Source organism: Clytia hemisphaerica, unplaced genomic scaffold (genome assembly GCF_902728285.1).
Source record: "Clytia hemisphaerica strain Z4C2 unplaced genomic scaffold, Clytia hemisphaerica genome assembly, whole genome shotgun sequence".
Classification (NCBI taxonomy): Eukaryota; Metazoa; Cnidaria; class Hydrozoa; order Leptothecata; family Clytiidae; genus Clytia; species Clytia hemisphaerica.
In genome coordinates, this window is record NW_027104056.1 from 8,122 (window position 1) to 30,385 (window position 22,264).

The 22,264-nt window shown below is 33.9% G+C and overlaps 1 protein-coding gene, 1 long non-coding RNA gene and 1 other non-coding gene across 3 annotated transcripts; 1 reads left to right on the plus strand and 2 right to left on the minus strand.

Annotated features, from left to right (window-relative positions):
* Nucleotides 1–2,409: 2,409 nt before the first annotated feature.
* On the minus strand, nt 2,410–2,482 carry Trnaa-ggc (transfer RNA alanine (anticodon GGC)). The gene has a single exon. It is a non-coding gene; the product is annotated as a tRNA-Ala (tRNA).
* Nucleotides 2,483–5,693: 3,211 nt separating this feature from the next.
* On the plus strand, nt 5,694–8,917 carry LOC136812186 (uncharacterized). The gene is made up of 3 exons (XR_010847322.1): nt 5,694–5,799; nt 5,955–6,027; nt 8,213–8,917. It is a non-coding gene; the product is annotated as an uncharacterized lncRNA (long non-coding RNA).
* Nucleotides 8,918–15,424: 6,507 nt separating this feature from the next.
* Nucleotides 15,425–20,874, minus strand: LOC136812190 (uncharacterized). The gene is made up of 3 exons (XM_067068671.1): nt 18,628–20,874; nt 16,705–16,819; nt 15,425–16,179 (listed from the first exon to the last, which is right to left on the minus strand). The coding sequence occupies exons 1-3, from the start codon at nt 20,667–20,669 to the stop codon at nt 15,640–15,642; spliced, it is 2,697 nt and encodes an 898-aa protein (XP_066924772.1). The 5' UTR covers nt 20,670–20,874; the 3' UTR covers nt 15,425–15,639.
* Between the last annotated feature and the right edge of the window lie 1,390 nt (nt 20,875–22,264).

Sequence of the window (22,264 nt, forward strand, 5' to 3'; positions counted from 1 at the left end):
TTACATTTTTCTCTTCTCTTTGTGTTTTTCTTTTATTGTTTGCTTAATCATTTTCTTTCTCACAAAATGAATTTCGCATGCAATTAAAACAACCAATAAAAGAATGTAACAAAAAACATTAAAATAAATTCTGTAAACATTGGCTCCTTATTGAAGAGTGTGATTACCGATTAATTGCTCTCTACAGGATGCAATTAACGATTTATTGCTCTCTTTGAAGGCGCGCCAAAGAAGAAAAAATAACTCATTGTGCGATTAGGGCCGTTAACAGTCCAGGACTATTGCAAACTAGGATAAATTATCCTAATTAAGCTTTAATCCTAAATAGGCTAGAATATTTATCCTAACATATCAGATGTCAGAGGGGATGCATGCAGCCTATTGGAACATCTGATACGGCAGATCTGAGGGGGATATAGATCCACTTACAGTGGATGATTATTTGTTAACATGGTCTAGTCATCATTATTCTTTGAAAGAATACCTTATTGGAACTAATTTTTGCGGGAACTAATTTTCGCGGTCGAAACAAAATATCCGAAAAATTGCATTTCGCGGGTTTTAATTTTTGCGGTTTTGCCCTTTTTTGGACAAATTTCTTTCCTTTTCCTAGAGATTTTTCAAATTTTTCGATAAAATTGAAAAAAAAATTTATTTCGTGGGAATTAATTTTCACAGTTAAAAAAAAAAACTGCGAAAAACGCTAAAATAAATTCCTGCAAAAATTAGTTATACCCCAATAAGGTATATACTTATCTTCACCATTTTAAAAGTCAATTTCATTTGTTCGTTCTTTTCAATTTGCAATGGTTGATCAGCTGTCCAGAATATGGGTGTTTAGGTGTTCTGACAAAGATTGAGCTGTATCGTTTGTAGTTTTTCAGGTTATTGATCAGATCTCTTTCTTCTATTAATAGTTTGATTCTAAAATTTCTTTAAAAGAATATAAGTATAAAGTATTTTACTGATAGCTTTTATTGCTTCTTTTTCCTCAATTGAGATATGTCTTTTTATACAATTTTTAAAGCTAAATTCTGAGTGTCAAGAAAGAAGCTTTTTGGACCTACCGCCGGGTGCCCCGGTGGAGGTTCTATAAATTAACCCATGTCCGTCCGTTCGTTCGTTCGTTCGTTCGTCCGTCCGTCCGTCTGTTACCAGCTTTTCTCAGGATTGGCTCATTAGTTTTTTCTGATTTTTTGCACAATGATGCAAAATGGCAATGCCCATAACGTGACGGAGCCCGATTTTCGAAAAAAAAATTATTTGGGCAAATTTGGGCCAAAAACTACCTAAAAATAGGGTTTTTCATACTTTGTGCAAAATTCTGTCATTACTTTTTTCTGATTTTTTGTACAAAGATGGAGGGCAAGATTCTTTAAAGAATGGCTGAAGTGTTTTTTCCTGGAAAATTCTTATTCGCCTTAAAAGACGGATTTTCGTATTTTGGGGAAATTCCCTTCAACCAAATAAGAAAATATAGCTTTTCTCAATGTTGACTCATAATTTTTTTCTGATTTTTTGCACAATGATGCAAAATTACAATGCCCAAAATGTGACGGAGCCAGATTTTTAAGGAAAATTTTTTTGGGCAAATTTGGGTCTGAATGGTTTAAGTGATTTTCGTATTTGGGGACATTCCTTTTTACCATTTTACATTATTCAACACACAAGCTTTATTTTTCCATTCTGAATTTTTGTACAATTATTGTCACTTTTTTCTTATTTTCATCTGATGTTAATCATTAGGTAGGTCCATTCAGCATGATGTTGCTTGTTTTATCTTTATCTTTCACTTTAAAAACGTTACGTGAGAAAACCTTTTAAGTTTATTTAACATTTGGACAAATGGACAATAAATTGAAAAAAAATGGTGGAAATTGACCTATTTCAAGGAGCTAGAACTTTTGGCCTAAAAAAAAATATAAAAAATCTGAAAAAATATTTTAAAATCAGTGGGGTTCAAACTTTCAGGAAAATAAAAACTTCTTGAAAACCTTCATTTCCTCTTTTTTCATCCTCACTTTCAAATTTTTAGAAAATTCTACTAAACCGTCAAAAAGCCGCTCGATTTTTTTCTTACCTTTGCAATGAGTTTACTTTTAGTTATAAATTTTTTCTCTCAAGAGCAATGTCTAAAAAGTAAAGAATGCAAATTGTTTTGAAACAGACATTTTACTTTGCAAACTTTCTCAAATTATATATCTTTTGATTTGTCCAATTTCTGTCAAACATTCGTCCTTACTCTGACATCCCCTTCTCACTGATCCAGTAGGATTTTTTCTGCCAGTGGGAATAAAAAACAAACTGAAACTCAATGGGGATTGATTTTTTATGACTTCTGTTTTGAATTCCATTGTAATGAATCAACGGATCCTGCACTAATGCACTTCCCAGTTCTCTCAAAGGTAACGAATCGAGTGGGGATTGAACCCACGACCTCTCGCTTGCCGGGCGATTGCTCTCCCAACTGCGCTATCGGTTCGTTGCTATTACACATTAGTAATATGCACTTGATTTCACACAGAATTCCATTGTATTCAAGATAATTCAATGGAGATGGAAAAAATAGCACAATTTTTGTAGTTAGGATTTGTTTATTTGATTATTTTCTGTTGGGACAAAAATTGGTGTATAATTTTCAGGGAACTCTCTTCATGCCTGTATACCAGCCAAAATACTCGTGTACTTTTAGAAATTCAATCCAATTTTTTTTTAGCAAATTTTAACTTTTTTGATGTTTACCTGTGTTTACTAGTGAAAATAACTAATTTATATACATATCTAACATTTTCGGGAGCTTTGCCCTTTGAATCCCCAGCAGGGCCCTGGACCCACCTGGGGGCTGCAAGCGCCCCCAGACCTGCACCGTCATGAATGCACAGCTACAATCTCAATCTAAATTTGCAAAAACAGCCCAGCTCAAACTGCTTGGAGAAATTTCTAAATTTTCCACTTTAGACAATATTTTGGCCATTTTTACAAGTGGGAGGGGGTCCAACGCGTCTATGAGTAATGGCTGTACTCTGCTATATAAGATAAATTAATGTCTAATATGATTGATCAGAAAAAAAACAGTATTATTTTGTTTGAGTAGCAAAAGAGTATAAAAAGAAAAATTCAGGACCAAAATAGCTGAACTAAACCTAACTATCCAAAGGTGGCTTGACAGGGCTTGAGGTAACTAAAGCATTGATCCCGAGAAATTTATTACACCTAATAAATATAAAAAAGATTACTCTTATTTTATTTTCGTTTTAGACTGCGAAATGTTTATGTCGTCATCATACGTGTATTACCGTGAGGTTACTCTCGAAGATGATGTGTTGAATATCACCACAAATAATGGTGAAGCAAGTACTGCTGATAAAATCCTCGAAGCTCATGATTCTAAAAGCAAATCATGGAAAAGTGAACCTAACTTGTTAGATGAAAATCATAAACATCCAGCTTGGAAAAGTAAGTCTACCAACAGTTTGAATTACGATGGAGATACAGATTCGATCAACGAGGAGGCTGACGGTAGAATAAACTACGAAGATATTAAACTGAAATGTACTATTTGTGATATAGAGTACAATGCTTATTTAGAGTTTACAACTAGGAATGATACAACTGACGGTTTGTCTGTGAAAAAAGTTCGTCGACATCGAAGGAGAAGACAAAGGAAGAGTATGAACGATGCGAATGGAGAGGAAAGTAAAAAGAAAGTGAATTTTGAAGATTATAAAGATTGGTCCCATCGCATGGAGGAATTTGACCCGAAAGCGGAACGCAAATGGACTTTGGAGTATGAGGTTGATGATGAGCTACCGCGCCTGTCGAAAATCATTATTGGGCGTGGCCATGAGAATGAATTCCCTGAACTGAACAATATTCATCTATTTGATGATGTTAAAGCTTACGAAAAAGCATCATGGAGGAATTCTATGTTGAATTCATTGAAAACTCAAAACATGAATGTCAAATCAAAGTTTTCACTTGTCCCAAGCAATCAAACGTGTCTTTTCTGCTTTTCTGAGCGCCAGGGTGACATACGAAGATCCCTGGCAGAGGGGAATGCATTTGCTTCTAATAATACTGCTGAGAGCGGTAGTGCAATTAACGGTAATGATAACATACTGAGCAATGGAATCCCACAAAAGTCTATCAAAGACTCTTCTATTCCTTCACCAAAAGCACTTTCAGTGAAAACAGCGAAGCAATCGAAATTGCGAGCAAAGATTGACACAAAGAAAATCAAGAATGTGTTCACAGGAAAAGCTATAACCAATATCATGCGATCACGGAAACAACATTTTGAAAACAGCGTTGAAGTTGATGGTGAAATAGAAGATGATGATGAAGACTTTGAAGTGATTTGAAAAATTTCTTTGATACAGTGCATTTTACAGCAGTAAATTTTCAAATAAATGCACCTTGCGATAATACTTATCATACGTAAAAATAGACGGAAATGTTTTTGGAATGTTTGGTATTTTTGATTTATTATAACAACAACATTTTATTTGTTGCTAACATTTTGTAGTTTTTTTAGGGATACCTCTACGATTTTGTAACATAACACGTTCACACCTTTTTTCAGAGATCGAAATTTTTGATCTCTTATAATTTCACCGAAAGTTTGACTTTCAGAGGCTACTGTGGGCTCAGTTTTGCATTAAGTGCCTTCAGACTGTATACTCGTAGTTAGCAGCCAATGTATAAAGAGGATCGAGTTTAGTGAATTCGACGAGTTTGCAAAAAGTCAAATTAATTCACACTTAAATTAAAATGAATGCTACCTATTAAGTTTTACCATGTTTTCCAACAAAATTTTCCCTGAAATTTCAGCATACACACGTATTTTAGTTAAAAATTTATGACGTTATATACCCTGTCATTCGCCAAAATTAAAATCCATTCGCTTTAAGTGTCACTCTTTTTTGCTACCACTCCCAAGGGAATTATTCTCAAAGTCAAAATTATTTTTTCTAGGATTTTTAGCTTTTTGCTGTTAAACTTCAAACTTAAATTGAAATCATGACACTCTACAGTCTTTCAAGTTTTGACTTTATTGAATTAATCTGAGACCATTTCATTTTTACATTGTTCATTCATTCTTTCTGAGGCCAGGCATAAACAAACCGCTCCATTTTGATAAATTTTTTCTCGAACCCTAGATTTATTTCAGTATATTATGAGCTACACAAACACAAACTCGTTACATTTTCTTACGTTAATTTTATATATTTTTACTACATTAAATTATTTTTGCAATTTATAGATCTTTTAGATCATTTTTTACATTAAGAAATATCCACTTTATTACTTACATAAAAATTAGATTCTTCAAACTTGTCATTGATTCTCGGACAAACTTGAATTGAATTCCTTTTTCGGACATTCAAGTATTATTTTTAAAGAGTTAGTACAATTAAGAATCGAATTTTCTATTTTTGAAAAGGTTTGTTCTCAAACAGAAGTTTATATTTGTATTTTTCGACCATGTAATCTTTAAACCTTGGCATTGGACCCTAAAGAATAACTGGTTTTACCTCCCTGGACAATCTTTGGTCAAACGTTGTACAGCCAAAAATCACTTTATGGTGCTAATCTTTTCCCGCGGTGTATTAGAAATCGCAGGATTCTTATGAAAATATACTCCACTGCAGTTTATTATGTTATATTTGTCTTCTTCTTTCAATTCTAGATACTTTATAAAAATCAAAAGATAGGATAGAATATGGAATGATAGAACTCTTTTCAAATATGATCCAATCATGGAGGAGGGATGACTGCAATTATTTGCAATGTCTTAAAGTATTTTTTTTTCAGTGTTAGCGTTTAATTTTATTCTCAATTTTGGCATGTTTTGAGACTATTTCGCTCACATCTTCTTTAGGTATTGAAACCTTAACGAAAATTTAGTAACGTTTATAATTTTTGAAGGTTGTTTTTTAAACCTCTATTTTCAGTGCACAATCATGATACAAAGAAGGTTGAACACGACAAATCTCTGTGTCATTTTTATGGATCATTTGCCATCAGGTCAGTGAATTACTAATTGTTAAAACTCTTTTCCAAACTTTCAGGTTAAGGAGAGCATTTTCAGTAAATATTGATGATTTTTTATAGATTGAAGATTTTTTTTCTGGCTTGTTCTAAGGGCTAGGACAGACTTCAAAGAGTACACGCGAGACAAAAGCGAAGAAAAGTCTAACAACCCTTTCCAACTCGAGATTTCGCAGCATGTGAGTGTAGCAGGATGAAATATTTGTGATCAATATTAATTTTTACTGTTGCATCGGAACCGGTATTTTTTCGGCTTCCTGCGAATTTCATTTTATCAGGTGTATCTTTCAAATCTTTAGAGACAGCAAGCCTTGAATGATTAGACAGACACGAGAAAAAAAATTTTCTGTTGATTTTTGTCAGTTTGTTGATGCAGTGAGCCCAAATGGGGATTAGATTTTTATTGGTCCTCAATCTAGACGGAACCAATAATTCTCACTCAGCTTTGAACTTCACAAGTTACTTCTACTTTTAGATTCAGAATCTCCTAGGATAAATTTATTTTTGTGATTTGCACACAAAACCCTCTGCAACATCCTTTGTTATCCCATTCATTCGTCACCCACACTGAAATTGTTGATGTACACACTTGTTTTTTTATAAGAACAAACTATATAATAACATAAGGATGTCATTCAATGGCCAAAATATTTAGAACAACCTAAGAATATTTTAAGGCTTTGAAACACCCAACTTCTTAGGAGAAAGGGTAAAAAAACTCACAAAATGGGGGCGCAAGGTAGTCCTCCTTTTAGAGAAAATATCTTCTACTATCCAAATACTTATTAGCCTTTTTGTACAAACAAAACCCTCTAACAAAAATTACCCTTTTCATGCATCAATGAGGCTACTCATTGAGATTTGCCATCTAAATGTTTGTATAAAAAGATCAACATAAACAACTCAAAGCTATGTAAAATAAATAAAAAACACAACTTTGCATGTCCGTTCAAAAATCAACAGTCACAACTCAAGGTAAGACGTTGTGTAGTATAAAAGAAAGACAGCGTTTACCGAAATGGAACGTAGAAAATATTTCTATTATGGGTTATTATAATGTTACAATCTTTACGAGATTTCCTCTTCGAACAAAAAGCAGAGTCGTTTTTTCAGATGGTGCATATTTTTTTCATGGGAGCAGATTTTGGTGCGAATCTTTCAACTTCTTGGACGTACGCCGAAAAAATGCATGGATCATACAAAATCAATAAAGAACTTTTTTTCGCAGTCATTTGTGCTGTCAACTGTCTTCCCGCCTTATTCCTCGGAGGGTATTTTCAACAAAAATACCAAAATCGAAAACGCAGATTTTACTGGCTTGCTGGAACTCAGGCTTTTGCTTCGATCGGTTCTGTGTTTTACACATGCTCATTTTCAGCTTTCGTTGTCATTTTGGGACGAATTGGACAAGGCTTTCTTTTGCTTCCGTCCGAAAGTAAACATTCGAACAAAAAACAATACTTTGGCGGTGTAGCCTATGGAACTGGTTTGATTACGTCATCTTTTATGTTGGGGCTTTGTCGAGATGCGAATTTTCAAATCGGGCTGATTAAAATCGATTATGGGAACCTGTCAGCTGTTTTCATGGTCGTGTTTTTGTTAATGTCAAAAATGAGTATATTCTTTCATTTTACAAGAAAGAAAAAGAACGAAACAATTGCTCGTAAAGCGAAATTATACGGATCATTCATGAACCATTACACAACAAAAGGGAAAGATTACCAAAAGTTACAAGAAAAAGACGAGCGTATGAGAAAAATCACCAAAGCCCAGTTTACTCAAAACACGTTGAGCTGGCTAGAGCAGTTATTGTTAATAAAGAAACACTCGAACGAGGCTTTCCGATCTTTATATCTTCAAGCCATCTCACAATTCTCAACCACTCTCAGCATTTATACCTTTATCATTCTGCTGAACCAACAATTTATTCAGTTTCCAAAACTGATTTTGTTTAATGTTTGTGTAGGGGTGTTTGCGTCTTCACAAATTTTTGTCAATGTAGTATTCATTCGGAATTGGTTTCCACTTGGACAGAAGTTTGATAACATACCTACATGCTTGGTATATCCATTCTATTTTCTGGCTTCGTTTTACTTTACTAGCTATATCGATATCACAGAGTTAAAACTGACTGCTAGTTTTACTTGCTTCATCTTTGCAGGACTTTCATCAACTATAACAAGACAAAAGTATATCGATCTCAAAACGAGAAATGCGTCCTTCAAACCAAGTTTGCCAACGAACGCATCATTGAAAATGACACCTGTAGATTTTCACCGAATCTACACCATCACAACTAACTTATCGACGATTCTTGCTGTAGTTGTGGCTTCTTATTTCAATAAATACAAACACTTGTTTAGTGGATCATTCTTCGTGCTTCACATTTCATTTGTTTTATTTTACGTAGCAAAAACAGTGAAGACCTAATCTTTATAACGCCAATCGTCAAAAGGGGCCGTCCACATAGTACGTACGCGCTAAAATGTCGAAAATCGAGTACCTCCTCCCCATGTACGCAAGCATACGTTTTTGAGAAGACTCCCCCTCCCCCCTTAGTGCGTACGTACTATGTTGACGGCCCCAAAGAAGACCTGGATCCCCTAATACTCCTGTTGGAAACCATATACCAGATGAAAAAAACCATCAGTAACTTTGAAAACTATTTATCGAACTCTCATCATCCACTTGGGAAAACACTCGCTCTTTTGTTGTGAATGAAAATATTTCACTGGGTCACTGAGACAGGGGTGTATGATACTTAAGTAACATTCTATCATCGATGATTCTGATTAGAAGCTTAGAGATGCCCTATAGTTAATTCATACATTGTAATCTATGTTCTTAGCCTTGTAAATACTTTCTTTATCGCTATTATTTTCTTATCTTTATCGCTTTATTTACTAAATGTAAATATCATTCACTCGAATGAGTTTAAGGGCTCTGACCATAGTCCAAAAATTGATTTTGGTATCTGTACATGAAAGTTATATTTCAGGTTCCTTAACACTTTTAACAAAGAATTGCCTTTATAAATTGCTTTTTAATCGAATCCCTTAAGAGTAATTAAGAATTTAATTGCAAAAATGACGTTATGAACTTTAAAAAGATGTTAATAATATGTTGCATCACCCTCTTTTACAAAAAGTGCTTAGTTTTAATGGGTAATTAACTTTTTTGTTTCAAAATTTCTTTACACTGTCCGCAAAGAATTCAACTATGTTAAATTTTGCGGAAAATTTTTCTAAAAAGATGTGTCAAAAGTTATGACTGTTTTTTTAAGCAAAATCCAGATGAAAAATTGATGAAAAACCACTATTTTGAAGATTTTGAGACAAAGAAGCATTTACAAAAATTTTCCGCAAAAAGTTTTATTGTTTGGTAAAAGATACACCAACTACTGCGAAAGTTTTTTCAAAATGTTTTTTCTTCGCCGAAACTAAGCTCTTCAAAGTTGAAATACTCTTCCTCGCAAAAGTCTTCATTTTCTTCTTCATCAAATTTTTTCAATGCAATTTTTAAATTTCAGGATTTAGGAATAGTTTGTCTAACAGAAAATGTATAACATGCCATAGTTTTGTTGGTTACATCAGTCAGAAAACACATTTTAAACACGGCAATTATGAAAAATTCACTATGGTCAGAGCCCTTAATCATCCAAGGTATGAAGAAACTTTATCTTTATAAAAACCGTAAGGAATTCCTCCTTTGGTGAAGCCAGCTACTGGATTACAGGAAGTTTATTGGTAATGGTTAAAATTTCTAAATGAAAGGAAATAAACTCATGGGTACCTGATAAGTGTCTTATCTGCTGATTAATTCTTGGAAAATTTTCCAGACATTCTTAATTCAAACCACACTGGTCAATTTGTTTTTAAAAATATTCTTGAAGTCCCTGTCAGCAATGACAAAAATTAAAACATACTTACATATTTTCTAAGCATTGCACTTATAAACATCTAATCTAGATTCAGATATGGTAAAATAGTTTGAGAGCTGTCGGCCTTTTTATTAGGTCATAAGCCTCAGAATTTTAACCATCCTCAACGTATTCGCCGTATCGAAAACTGTCAAAAAAGTTTCGTCAGATCGAACACTAGCGGTCTCTTTGATCTGAAATTTGGACAGTGTGTCCATAACATCCGATTACACTTTGTGGGAAATTTATGTCATTATTTGATGACGTCATTGTATCGTAATGGCGTTATCAGTTGCTCAAAATGGCCAAAAGGGGACTCTTTTTAAGTTCATCTTACTTCTTACTCATTTTAATTCAATTTTTCACAACAAATACCACCTTTTTCATTCTCCAGTATGTCCATGACATCCAATTACACTTTGGGGACATTTATGTCACTCTCAATGACGTCATTGTGTCGTTATGACGTCATCAGTTGCTCAGAATAGCTGAAAAGGGGACTCCTTTTAAGTTTTTCTTTTGAAATTATAAATAATAGCCTGTTTGCAGCGTTAGATACGGATACTTTACGGATCTGCATCCAATCTAATGATCTAATGATCTGCAAAAATAAATTACAAGTTTCAGGATTTCTCGGGTTGGGACCTATGATTGAGAGCTTCTTATCATTTAGATATCTTTAAATGATCTTACAATGAAACGTTTCATTATGATGTGTACAGTAATTTACCTACAAGTTACCGTAAGCTCAGCTAAAAACTGACTTCGAAAATTGAGATATCAGACTCGATGCCAGTCCTTTAGCTCGCTTTTTTGTGATTCTGATAGCGCTCACGATTGCTAAATTAAAATTATTTTAATTTACTTGAATTTGAAGCCCGAAGGGCTAGTGAGGAATCTCTTAGTTGAGAAATGAAGCTACAAATTTCAAATCTAAAGCACACGACCTGCATTGGATTTCAGACAAACGCTGTCGCCAGTTTTCCAAAAATGTGCCACCCGAAAACAATCGGTAATCCCGATAACATACAGCGTAGATCTTAACCCTTTCCGGACGCATGATTTCACGGCTATATGACGCAAACAAAAATTAGATATTTGACTGGCTTAACTAAAATTGCAATAGAAAGTGATTGATACAAGATATCACGATAAGTAATACCTCGTTTTTTTCACATGTAATAGGGGTTTTGAAATACCAAAAAAAAAAAATTTTAAATATGGCTGACACCTGGTCACGTGACCGAAAAATCGGCAGACTGACTCTAAAATCATCATAAAGCACTAGTTACATTAAGATATAAAAGATGTATTGTCAGAGTTGAACAAACCTTTCTAACAGTCCTGCAGTCCTAACAGTCGGTATGAAAAGTTTTGTCATGGTGGAGGAACTATCTAGAACTATCTAGAACTAGAATGAATCTGAATTGTTAACAAGCTATCACGCTATTAAGAGAACATTTCGATTTTGAAAGGGGTTGCATTTTGAATATAAACTTATTTTAAATTTTTCAACTTCAGGGGCATCTGACCAGGTCAAGGAACCGGATTTTTTGGTTAGATTTTCAATTTTAACTGTCCCTTAGGGTTGTACTAATTATACCTGCAAAATTTCAGTCATGAGGCTCATGAGCTAAGTCATGAGGCTCATGACCTAAATTTAGGCCCCTTTTTGGTCTCATTTTTGGGCATCTGACCAGGTCAAGAAAGCGGATTTTTTGGTTAGATTTTCGATTTTCATTGTCCTTGAGGGTTGGACTAATCACCTGTAAAGTTTCAGCCATGAGGCTCGTGACCTAAATTCAAGCCCTTTTTTGACCACTTTTTTGGGCTCGTGGAGATCAAAGAGACCGCTAGTGTTCGATCTGACGAAACTTTTTTGACAGTTTTCGATACGGTGAACACGTTGAGGATGGTTAAAGTTCTGAGGCTTATGACCTAATAAAAAGGCTGACAGCTCTCGAACTAAAAATTTAAGCATATACTAAGCATTCCCTACGAAAATTGTATTTTCCTGGTTTTGGCTGTTTTTAGCTGGGATTTTACGGATTTTCGGAAAATTTCGCTTGGGATATAAGCATCCTTATAAGTATTATCCAGCCTTGTCAAGCCACCGACCTAAGCACCTCGGAGCCTCTTTTCGAATTTTTGTTTGCTTATAAAAAAACATGTAGTGGGTTTTTTTTAGCTGATATGGACCATGTCTGGAACTCTTGAAAATAAGGCTATGATAGCCAATGTAAGATGTCAGGCTAATTAGGCCAGAGTTTTATTCTAGTTAGTATATTTTCATGGCTTAAATTAGGATATTGAGAAAATAAACAACTAAATTCTGTTTCAATATAACCTACAGCGGAGACAAAGAAGGCTATAACTTTTGTTAGAATTCGAATTGCATAGCTCGTTAAAAAGATAATCCCGAGTGGAATATTATCAAAAGCGAAAGAATCATTAAATATCTGAAAATGAAGAAAATTTACTGACAAGGTGAATCAGCACCGTAGAGAATCAAACCCCGACTTCCTGGAGGCATAGAGGTATAAAGAAAGACAGGAGATGAATTTGTCGGTAATTGGTCGTTAAAGTCTTTTGATTTCTTTTATGTAATAAATCAAAAGAAATTCTAGGCTCGCCCGATGAAATAGGACTTTTTAGTAGAACTCAAGTTTGCTCTGAACATTCTTACTATCAGCATCGAAGATTTCCAGCCTTCTAATATACGAGAATAAAATAAAATTTAGCTCCACGAAATAAGTTTGCGTTCAATTTTGTCATCCATTAAATTTTGTTTTGAAAAGATATTTTCTCAAGCAAGAAAATGAAAAGTTCTTTATAAGCACACACAATTTCAGACCCAATTTGTAGACAAAAAGTCGCTGGAGAATTTTGGAGGTAAGTATTAAGCAATAGAGTTCACCTTGAAGAAAATGTTGATCGAAAAATCTTGTCATTTGATGAAGGATTGCAAAGTTTACAGGCCCTTTTTTAATCCAAATATTTTCTTACACCAATGTCAGAAACAATGAATCTCGTCCCACTTTATTTCCAACACTTAAGTTAGCCAATAAGATTTTACCTATCAACAAAAGAGCTCATTAAAAATACACGATATATGAGATTATGAGCATGCATACCTCGTAATATTTTTAATCGTAGGGCGAGCATGGTTACAATAGCATACTTCTCCTGTTTCTTTATACCTCCATGCTGGACGGCAGTCAAATTCGATACAAACTACACTGCGCCGATGTCTGTTTACACTCAAATATCACACTAAAACTTCTTTTAAAGGATGGGGTGTAATTTGGACAATTAACCCCTTATAAGTAAGGGAAATAAGAATAACAGGGGGCTAGCCCCCCCAGAAAAAAAAAAAAAAAAGAGTAAGAAAGAAAGAGAGGGCAAAGAAAAAAAAGGGCCGGCCAAAACGGTTAACGGGGGGGGGGGGGGGCTAGGGGGGGCTATAGCCCCCCACTTTTTTGCAAAAAAAAAAAAAAAAGAGTGAGAGAGAGAAAGAGAGGGTGAGAGAAAAAAGATTTGGCTACGTTCAACAATGAAGCCAAAACGGTTTAACAATCTTTCTTTGCTCCATATCCATAAAAATCTAACGGATAAACTTTATTTAGATGAAGTTGGTAGAGAGTTTGTGTCGACTCGAGAGCGTCGTTTTAGTTACTTTTTTAATTTCTTAGATTTTTTCATTCCAATAACTTCATAAAAATTAAATTTAGATCACTTCCAAGCCAATGTAGAGTACCATAATTTCAAAAATTTTCCGGCCCGTCGGCCCCAACCATGGTGGGGCCTCCTTAGTCACTATAATCATTTAGCCCCCTCACTTTTAAAACCGATTCGCCAGCCCTGAATAACTAGCGGTTCAAGACCGCGTAACAAACGACTTTTCTCACAATCCAAAATGTGCGTATTAAGTCCTAAGGAAAGCGGCTTTTAAATTTTGATTTAGACAAAATTTCCAAGTGAAAATAACATTGAATACTTGCACCGTGGATACTTTTTTAAATGGTGAAATTTCAATAGAATCTAAATAATAATAAAATCTTATGATATTTGAATGCGCTTATATATTTTCAATAGACGATATCGGCTTTCCGAATTCTCCCCGAATGATTACCCATGATGCATTGCGCAAAAAAAATCACGGACAATATTGACTTAGTGAATTTTTTTGCGCAATGCATCATGGGTAATCATTCGGGGAGAATTTCGTTAAGCCGATATCGTCTTTTAACCATCTCCGAATTTCCTCAAAAACCGCAAGTGGATTTCTATGCAAAATCATGAACAGTTCATTCCCTAATCCGTGTCGCAAGGGAAAATAGTGGATGGTGTAAACAAAAATGACCTCACTACTTGCATGACCCGAATTTTTCATTCTTCTTGCTAGAAATATGTTGACGTCATGTTGATAACTTCTAAAGAAGCACTTGATTTCTTCCCACTTGCATACCCTTTACCTTTAAAATTTTTTTGGCAGTAACCAATGACAACGGAAGTTTACTGTCGAATTTTTAGCGAAGTTAGACCAGTAGTTTTGCCGAAAATGACCAATTCTGAAACATACGGCTGCCCTGAAATCATCTTTACTATATTTGTCAACATCTACAACTGATCAAAAATTTAGATTTCGAAATCCCTACCGAACGTTTAGTAATAATTTTTTGGTATGTAGTATAACAGAATTTCAAAACAGTGAAAAAAGACATCTACCGTCTATCTTACTGTATAACATAAATTACACAACTCGTTACTTTGCTAATCCAGGGAATATTGGTCCTTCTGTCAAATTGATCTATCAGTGCAGAATTTCTAAACACAAAGGATTTCTTCAAAATGAAAACAAAATATCCATAAAATGAATCTATATTATTACAGTATTTCACAAGTAGCCAAATAAAATGTAAAACTACATAGCCATCAAAATAATAACAACTGTACATTTAAAACAAAACCACCCTTATAAGGGCGTATAATTAAATTGCCAGGGTGGAAGCCTATATTTTACTGTTGAATTGATCACACAGAAAACTTCGCTAACGTTGTCTGGTATATTGTTACTTTTCCGAAATTTTTTTCAAATCAAAGGTTAACAAAAATTACAAGGTAGGAAGAGAGAGCATACACGTTTTTTTTTAATAAACAAACTATATAAAAACAATCGAAAAAAAAAGGATGACCCAAAAATGTCCAAGAACAAGCCAAGGACATTTTAAGGCTTTACAGACTTCTCTACAGATTTCTTAGGAAAATGGGCAAAAATTAAGAACATGTTAAGAAAATCTTTAGGCTTTGAACTCAAAAGGTTAAAAACATCTGAAGGCTCCAAGAATTTTGGAAGTTCTTATTAAAAAACGTGTACTCTGGAAACCAAAATTTGACATGCTTCCATTTGACCCTTGGCTGTTCAGAAAATCACAAAAAAAATCGGTTAAAACATCACTAATAATAAAACCAATAAAATATTGCGTAAAAACCAGCCAAAAAAACTATCTACAGGCTAAATACAACTGCGTCGTATCAAGAAAAATAAATAATTTGTTAAAAAATAACTAAAAATAGTTATTGTTGTTAAACCTAACTATATAGTAAAAATGCATTGTTAACCATTTTAAACGTTTATTTCCAACCATCATCATCAATAAAAATCATTTTCATTCGTCTAGTGAATTCATATAAGAGAAAAGCTCGCTCATATACTTTTCAGTTCTTTCTTTCTCTTGTAGAATTTCCCTCTCCAATCGTTCTAACTGTTCCAAATGATTAGATTGACGTGCCGGTAACATTACGTCATCAACCTCCTCCTCCTCCTCATCGCCTGATTCCTCATCATTAGCTGGCTCTGAGATCTCCGACTGGGACCTACCACGTCGTTTAATTTGTATCTTACTATTGGAGCGCATGTGACGAAGGCTATTTCGAAGTTGTTGCGATAACGGCGCTTCATTCAAACAATCGACGTTTTCCGTACAATCTGTAGGCGAAAGAAGCCGTGTGTCCTCACCCATGATTCGACTTTCGTTATTCTGAGTCAAGCCCATCAACCTTGGAAACACAAAAGATTGGCATTCTGTTTCTGTACTAGGGCACGATACCTCGCTATCCTCGACATCTTCCGAAGGTTGCTTGTTCAACGTTTTCTTCCTTCCTACGTTTGATTGTTTGCTGGTGTGTGAAGCTTTCTCTGTTTCTCGCTGTTCGAAATAAAAGTAGAGGAAAATGCTTTACTTTTAACATGCCATAATAAAGGATTTAAAAGTATTAATATTAACAATACAAATACTTAGCGTGGATTACCAGTTTACCGTCATAGAAAAAGACGGCGTGCGTCGAAAATCCTGATACCAAAAACCTTTCAGAAAATAAACATTTGATGAGTACCACGTGCAAATACACTCTCTCTATGACAAGATTTTCCGGCTTCATAAATCTCAAGGGTCATTACACTAAATGGGGTCGTTTGAAATAACAATGCGGTCATTAGAATAGACATCTTGCAATAACGTGCTTGGTCATTTAATTACAATCATTCAAAAAAGTGAATCGTCATAACAACTACAATATTTTAACGACGAATTAAAATACACGAAAAGAGAAAAATCCCCTTAATACTTCCAATGTTTATACTTGGAGTGAAAAGAGGAATTATATAAAAATTTTAGTATTATCAGCTGATTTTGGAATGATTGATAAAAACGTTATCATAAAAAAATCTTTACCTCGTGAAAAACCATATCAAATAAAGAGAGAAGCGAAGCAGGGAATCCAATCGCTGTCTTACGTATAACGGCTACGATGGGTTTGTTGAAGTTCCGGATCGTTTGAATCAAATACCTGTAAAAATAATCCAAACAAAAAAATGTATAACTTCCGTCTTAGATCTGACTCGCAACTTTTTCTCGGAATGATTTTGTTTGACGCGATTGCGTTGTTTACTTTCGTTTTCAAGCGACTGACTTTCACTTTCGATTTGCAACGAATAGACCATGATGAGAATAAAGTTAGAACCATAAAAGTTCTCATTGGGAGGAAAAAACAAGAGAGAACTTGAGCTAGCAAGACATGATTCACAAATCCATAATATACATTTCAAATAAAAGCTGTAAAATCAATACATAATAAAATGAGAGAGCTTTCGCACACACTTCAGATATAATCGTTCCATATAGTAATACACAGAACATTCTTTTGAATGGACATTCAATTCAAATAGATATGAAATGATAAATGTAATTAACTGCTTATAACTACCAACTTTTTCGTAATAAATATAGGTCATTAAAATCAACAATGGATGAGAAATTTCAAATAGTGAGGCATGAAGTATGACTGTAAAAAGAGGAAATGGTAACTCGACACTAATCAAGTAATCAAGGCTCTCTCATTCATTTTTCGATAACAGCCCTTTCTAATCAAAACAAAAAATAGTCAGCTTGCAATTCTTTTTTTCAACTTAAAGGTTTTATAATACAACGTAAACATTGCTCCTTACTGTAAAAGAGAGTTAAAACTTGCACCTTTCTTTGAAAGCAATGAAAGACTTATAGATTTCATCCCTCTCTAACTAAGAAGAGAAAAATCATAAAAAGAAATGAAAAAAGTTCTGTAAAAATGTGAAAAAAATGTGAATAGATTACTCAAGTAGAGAGAAAGTAGGACCTTGAACCTACAAATTTCAATAATATGTCTCTCCCTTGAAAAGAATTCAAGCATGGATGAGTCAAAGAGACAAAACCTCTCTCAGTTTTTATTTGCTTTTATAAAATAACAACCCTGGCTGTGAAATCTATATTCATCCTTTTTCACAACTAAGTTTTCAGAAGAGAACCAAAAATACCAAAGAAGTTAAAAGAAAGAACAGTAGCCTCTATACTAAGGTCAAGAAGGAGGATATTCAGAAAACACTACAAGACAACTAAGCCATTGCAAAAAGAAAATTTGAATAGAATGAAGATTAATAAAAATTGAAGAGAAATTATTTCTCGAAACCACAGTAAAGTATTTCGAGATACCATGTGTCCAAATTTTGTGTCTACACCAAAAATATGATAATGAAATGGAAAAAAATGTGCAGTCTTCAAAGCTACAACAAAATTGATCAAATTTTAAAATTCTTATATGTACTAATTTAGACAGAAACTTTCGCAAGCAGAAACTTTTGCCATTTTCGTGAATTTCGACCTGTTTTGCGAAAATAAATGTCTTTAAAAATTCTAGGAAGGGCCATTTGCGAAAGTTTATATTCGCGAAAAATTCTTGACAAAATAGAAAATCTGTAAAACTTCAACCTTTGAATAAAATGTAACTTTTAGGGAACTTTTTAGCCTGCTTGCTAAAAGACTAATAAGTCAAAGGACCAATGTTTCAAGCCAATACCAGAAGTATTCGTGCCTCTAAGCCATTTTTTCATGTGAAAATATTCAATTTTAAGTCTTGATTTGCGAAAGTTAATGCTTGAAAAAATTATTTTTCCGTTAAATTTGCGAAAGTAAGTGTCGTAAATTTTGCGATTTTTTGTCCTTGCGAAAGTTTGTATGCCTAAAGTAATCTCAAATCTAAAAATTAGCAGGGCCAGAGTCAATAGCATTTGACCACTCTTTTTTAATTAAAGGCAAAGGACATTATTAAAGAATGATACATACCTCAACATTGATACATCCTCTTCATATTTCTTTCCTTCTAGTGCTGGTGTTTTCTTCAACAATTTCTCAAATATACTGCTTGATGCAAAGTACTCCTCTATGCCATTGATGATAACTGCCTTACAAACATCATCAACAGCACAGTCCTCCAAAGTTGAAATAACTTTTTCACAACATCTGGGATTGACAAGATCACCCTTTTTCTGATCTTTTGTATTTAATTTTCTCAAATAAATGCTCACAAAGTCTCCATCGTTCTTAACAAACATTTCTTGCATCTTTTGATATGGGTAGATACTGCTACATTTTGAAGATAAAGCATAGTTGCACAAGTTTTTGAGTCCTTTTTCTGAATCGAGACTCATTTCTACCTCTTTATTTGTTGACTGTAGAGCTTCCTTATTTGATAAAAGCTGGTCACATTTCTTCCCCAATGCTGGCAACGGTCTAAAGAAAACATCATCAAGATCAGATTCATCACTTGATGACAAGTCTTGGTCAGAGAATGAAGAGATAGATGATGAAGGGAAAAATGTTTGATACCCAAGCCGATGTATGATCGGTAAAGATTGTTCAGTGTGCTCATAATATTCCTTCATTTTTGTAACATTGAATTCCTTCTCATGGTAATCAATCCAATTACTAGTTCCATTTTCAAACTGGACAAGCATTTCTTTCTTTAATTTGTGAGTACGATATCCTAAAACACTTATGATAGGACTAGAAAATTCATCAGTGTCCATTTTACTGAAAGTTTTTCTCTTTTTACTAAGCTGTTTTTTCATAATATTTTTTCGTTTTAGATCATGGTAACGATTTTTGATTGGCTTTGCATTACATATTGGCAATAGCAGCTGTTCAACAGTTTTTGTTTTAAATGAGTCTGAGGGAGGATTGTTTTCTAGAATTTCTTCAGGTTTATCAGGAATTTCAACAATATCTTTGGTTGTAATATTATTTGAGTCTAGATCTATTTCAGATCCTTTATTATCATCGTCATCACAATTACTATTTGAAACATTTTCTTTTAACTTGTTTCTAACAATTACATCCAAGTAATGTTCTACTGGACCTTTGAGTCTTGGCTTTCTCCCTTTTTTCTTAAACGGTAGTCCTTTTTTTGTCAATTGTATTACCGGTTTATATGGAACCGGTTCATCTACAGGAAGCTTTATTTGTTGTGCCTGTGGTGGAACATCATTTGATTTTACCTTACGGGGGGATTCAGGTGAAAAAGAAGATGGTGCTTTTCTAGTTCTTTTGACAGTCATTCCACTTAGATCAATAGTGTTATTCATGAAAATTTCAAAAGCAGTCCTTCTTTTTAGTCTCTTTTTCTTTGGTTGTTTTACATCCTCATCATTTTCTAAATCTAGGTTCTCATATTGACATTTTAGATTAAGATTGTTCTCAGTGTTTTCAATATTTCCATTACTTACAATCTCCTCCTTTACTTTTATTTCTTCTCCATTCAACAAAATTTGATCCACACCATTTCTTTCTACTAAGTCGCCATTTTGAATTTCTTTGTTTTGGTTCGTTTCGTTTTGGAGAGATTTTACTATTTCATCTGTCAGAATACCATTCGAAATTGCAGTGTCTTCTTTTTTCAAAATATCAGCATTAATGTCAATAAAATCTACCTTGAGTTTAGCAGTGATCATTTCTTCTAGAGTATTATCGATCAGCCCATTTCCTTTCGCATTTTGAACGACGGCTTTACGAGTCTTTTTACAAACTTTAGATGTCGGACTTTTAATCAATTCTACTGTTCCATCTCCATTAATTTTGCCATTTCTCAGCGGTGGTAGTGTTGCGATAGGACCCTCCATCTTTTTAATGAAAACTTTTCCTCTCAGATTTAGTGTGCTACAGTTTACGGGCAAATTCTTTTGAAAGCCATTCGAGACGTCTTGTTTTCTTTGCACACCAGAGCGAGTTTCGTAGGTTTTATTTTTCGTGACAAAAGGCTTGCTCTCTTTTGTTGTTTTCCCACAATTGCAGGAACTGTTTCGTCTTTGTTGTAATCGAGTCATTTTCATTGAAATATCATCACACTTTTTACATATATAAAATGTATCCCAAGGGTTTTAGGTTGAAATACAGTTGAAAAGTTTTGTAAAATTTGAACTCCGATAAAAATTCAGTCACATCAAAACAAAGACTTTCGCGAAGTTCGTTCTATCAAACGAATCAGCCATTTTTGTTGTACAGAGGAAAACCAATCGACTCCGAGTTGTCTATTGTTCTTTCACTTTAAATACCGGGGGTTTATGTACTAATTATAGCTTGATTAGTACGGTAGAAGTATGTAAGAGTTTTTTTAGTTTATAATATAAGATACAAAAATGTATTACAAACATATACATTCCAGTATTTTATAGTTATTGACCGTCAAATTTAGTCTAGATTTTAGGTTTAACTTTTATTTCCCCCCCGGCTCTTATAATGTTTGCAAAGTTAGCATGTGGAACGTCCATTCAAAACTTTCAATCAAACCACGCGACTAAAAAACTAAAACAACCATTTCACTTTTCAACGATTTATTTCTTTTGTTTGCTTGAGGAAAGCAAGGGCTTGCTTGTTATAAAATAATTTGTGTAATTTTCCCTCACGAGTTTATATCAACCTTTTTCTAAATGTCGATTCTAAATTTCAAGTCCTATTTATTTAAATATTTGGGAAATATTTCGTGCACTCTAAAGAAGAAGTTAAAAGGATTTTCTTCAAGGGGTCAAATTTAGTTGAGTATTTCAATCAAACGTCGAACGGTCGAACTATCGCCCTACTAACGCTCGAAGTTGCCCTTTCAAGTAAAAAAAAAAAAAAAAAAAATTATAAATCTCAAGTAAAAATGAGCAATGATTAGAGTTAGCTTCCAGACTAGAAAAACAAACCATTTGATTGGTCTGCTACTGATAAGGCCCCAGATACACTTAAAATCGGGTTCTCCCTTCATCAGCAAATCTTGTCAAAATGGTTTACTTTCACTTTCGATTAGTCCAATTTGACTCCTTTAGTTTTCTAGTCGGGTTCAGCAGTCTTTATACAGCAAAACCGAAGTGTCGTTTCGACAGTCTATATATTCTCAGATTGAACCCGACTGGTCAAGGTCACATCCGGCATGTATCCAGTACTATCCACAGGTATTTATTTTAACCCATTATCAAAGCATCAATTAAGGGATTATTCAAATCCAACATGAGAGTGGTTGAAGTTTGTTTGGGTACATATTAACTAGGCTTATAATGCAATTCTTGATTCAAACATGCCTGCCCGTCTCCGGGATCTTTTTGCTAGCAACTCCAGAAGATTTTTCAAGTTTTAATTTTTTTTTCAAAATCTATCCTATCTTGTAGAGCTTTGAAAAAGAAAGAAAATGAGGGGTCATAGGCCTCCAGAGGATAAGTGGTTGTAAAGATATTCAAATTTTAGTGTCAAAATTTTGACTAAAAATGTCAAAAAAAGGTTAGGAAAATAGCTTGGAAAAATTCGAAAAATGTGTCAAAAAAGAAAAAAAAGAAATTTTCCAGTCATGCTTCTTAAATTTTGCATATCTCTTTTTCTAGTGTAGCTAGAGACCTCAAATTTGGATGGAGAATTCTTTGATGGTGTTAAAATATTATTATATAAAAAT

Coding starts and splice junctions, on each gene's coding strand:
- LOC136812190 (XM_067068671.1), bottom strand. CDS start 20,669: ATGAAAATGACTCGATTACAACAAAGACGAAACAGTTCCTGCAATTGT. Junction 16,820..18,627: donor GAGGATGTATCAATGTTGAG/GTATGTATCATT, acceptor TTATTTTTACAG/GTATTTGATTCAAACGATCC. Junction 16,180..16,704: donor TTGATATGGTTTTTCACGAG/GTAAAGATTTTT, acceptor TATTTCGAACAG/CGAGAAACAGAGAAAGCTTC.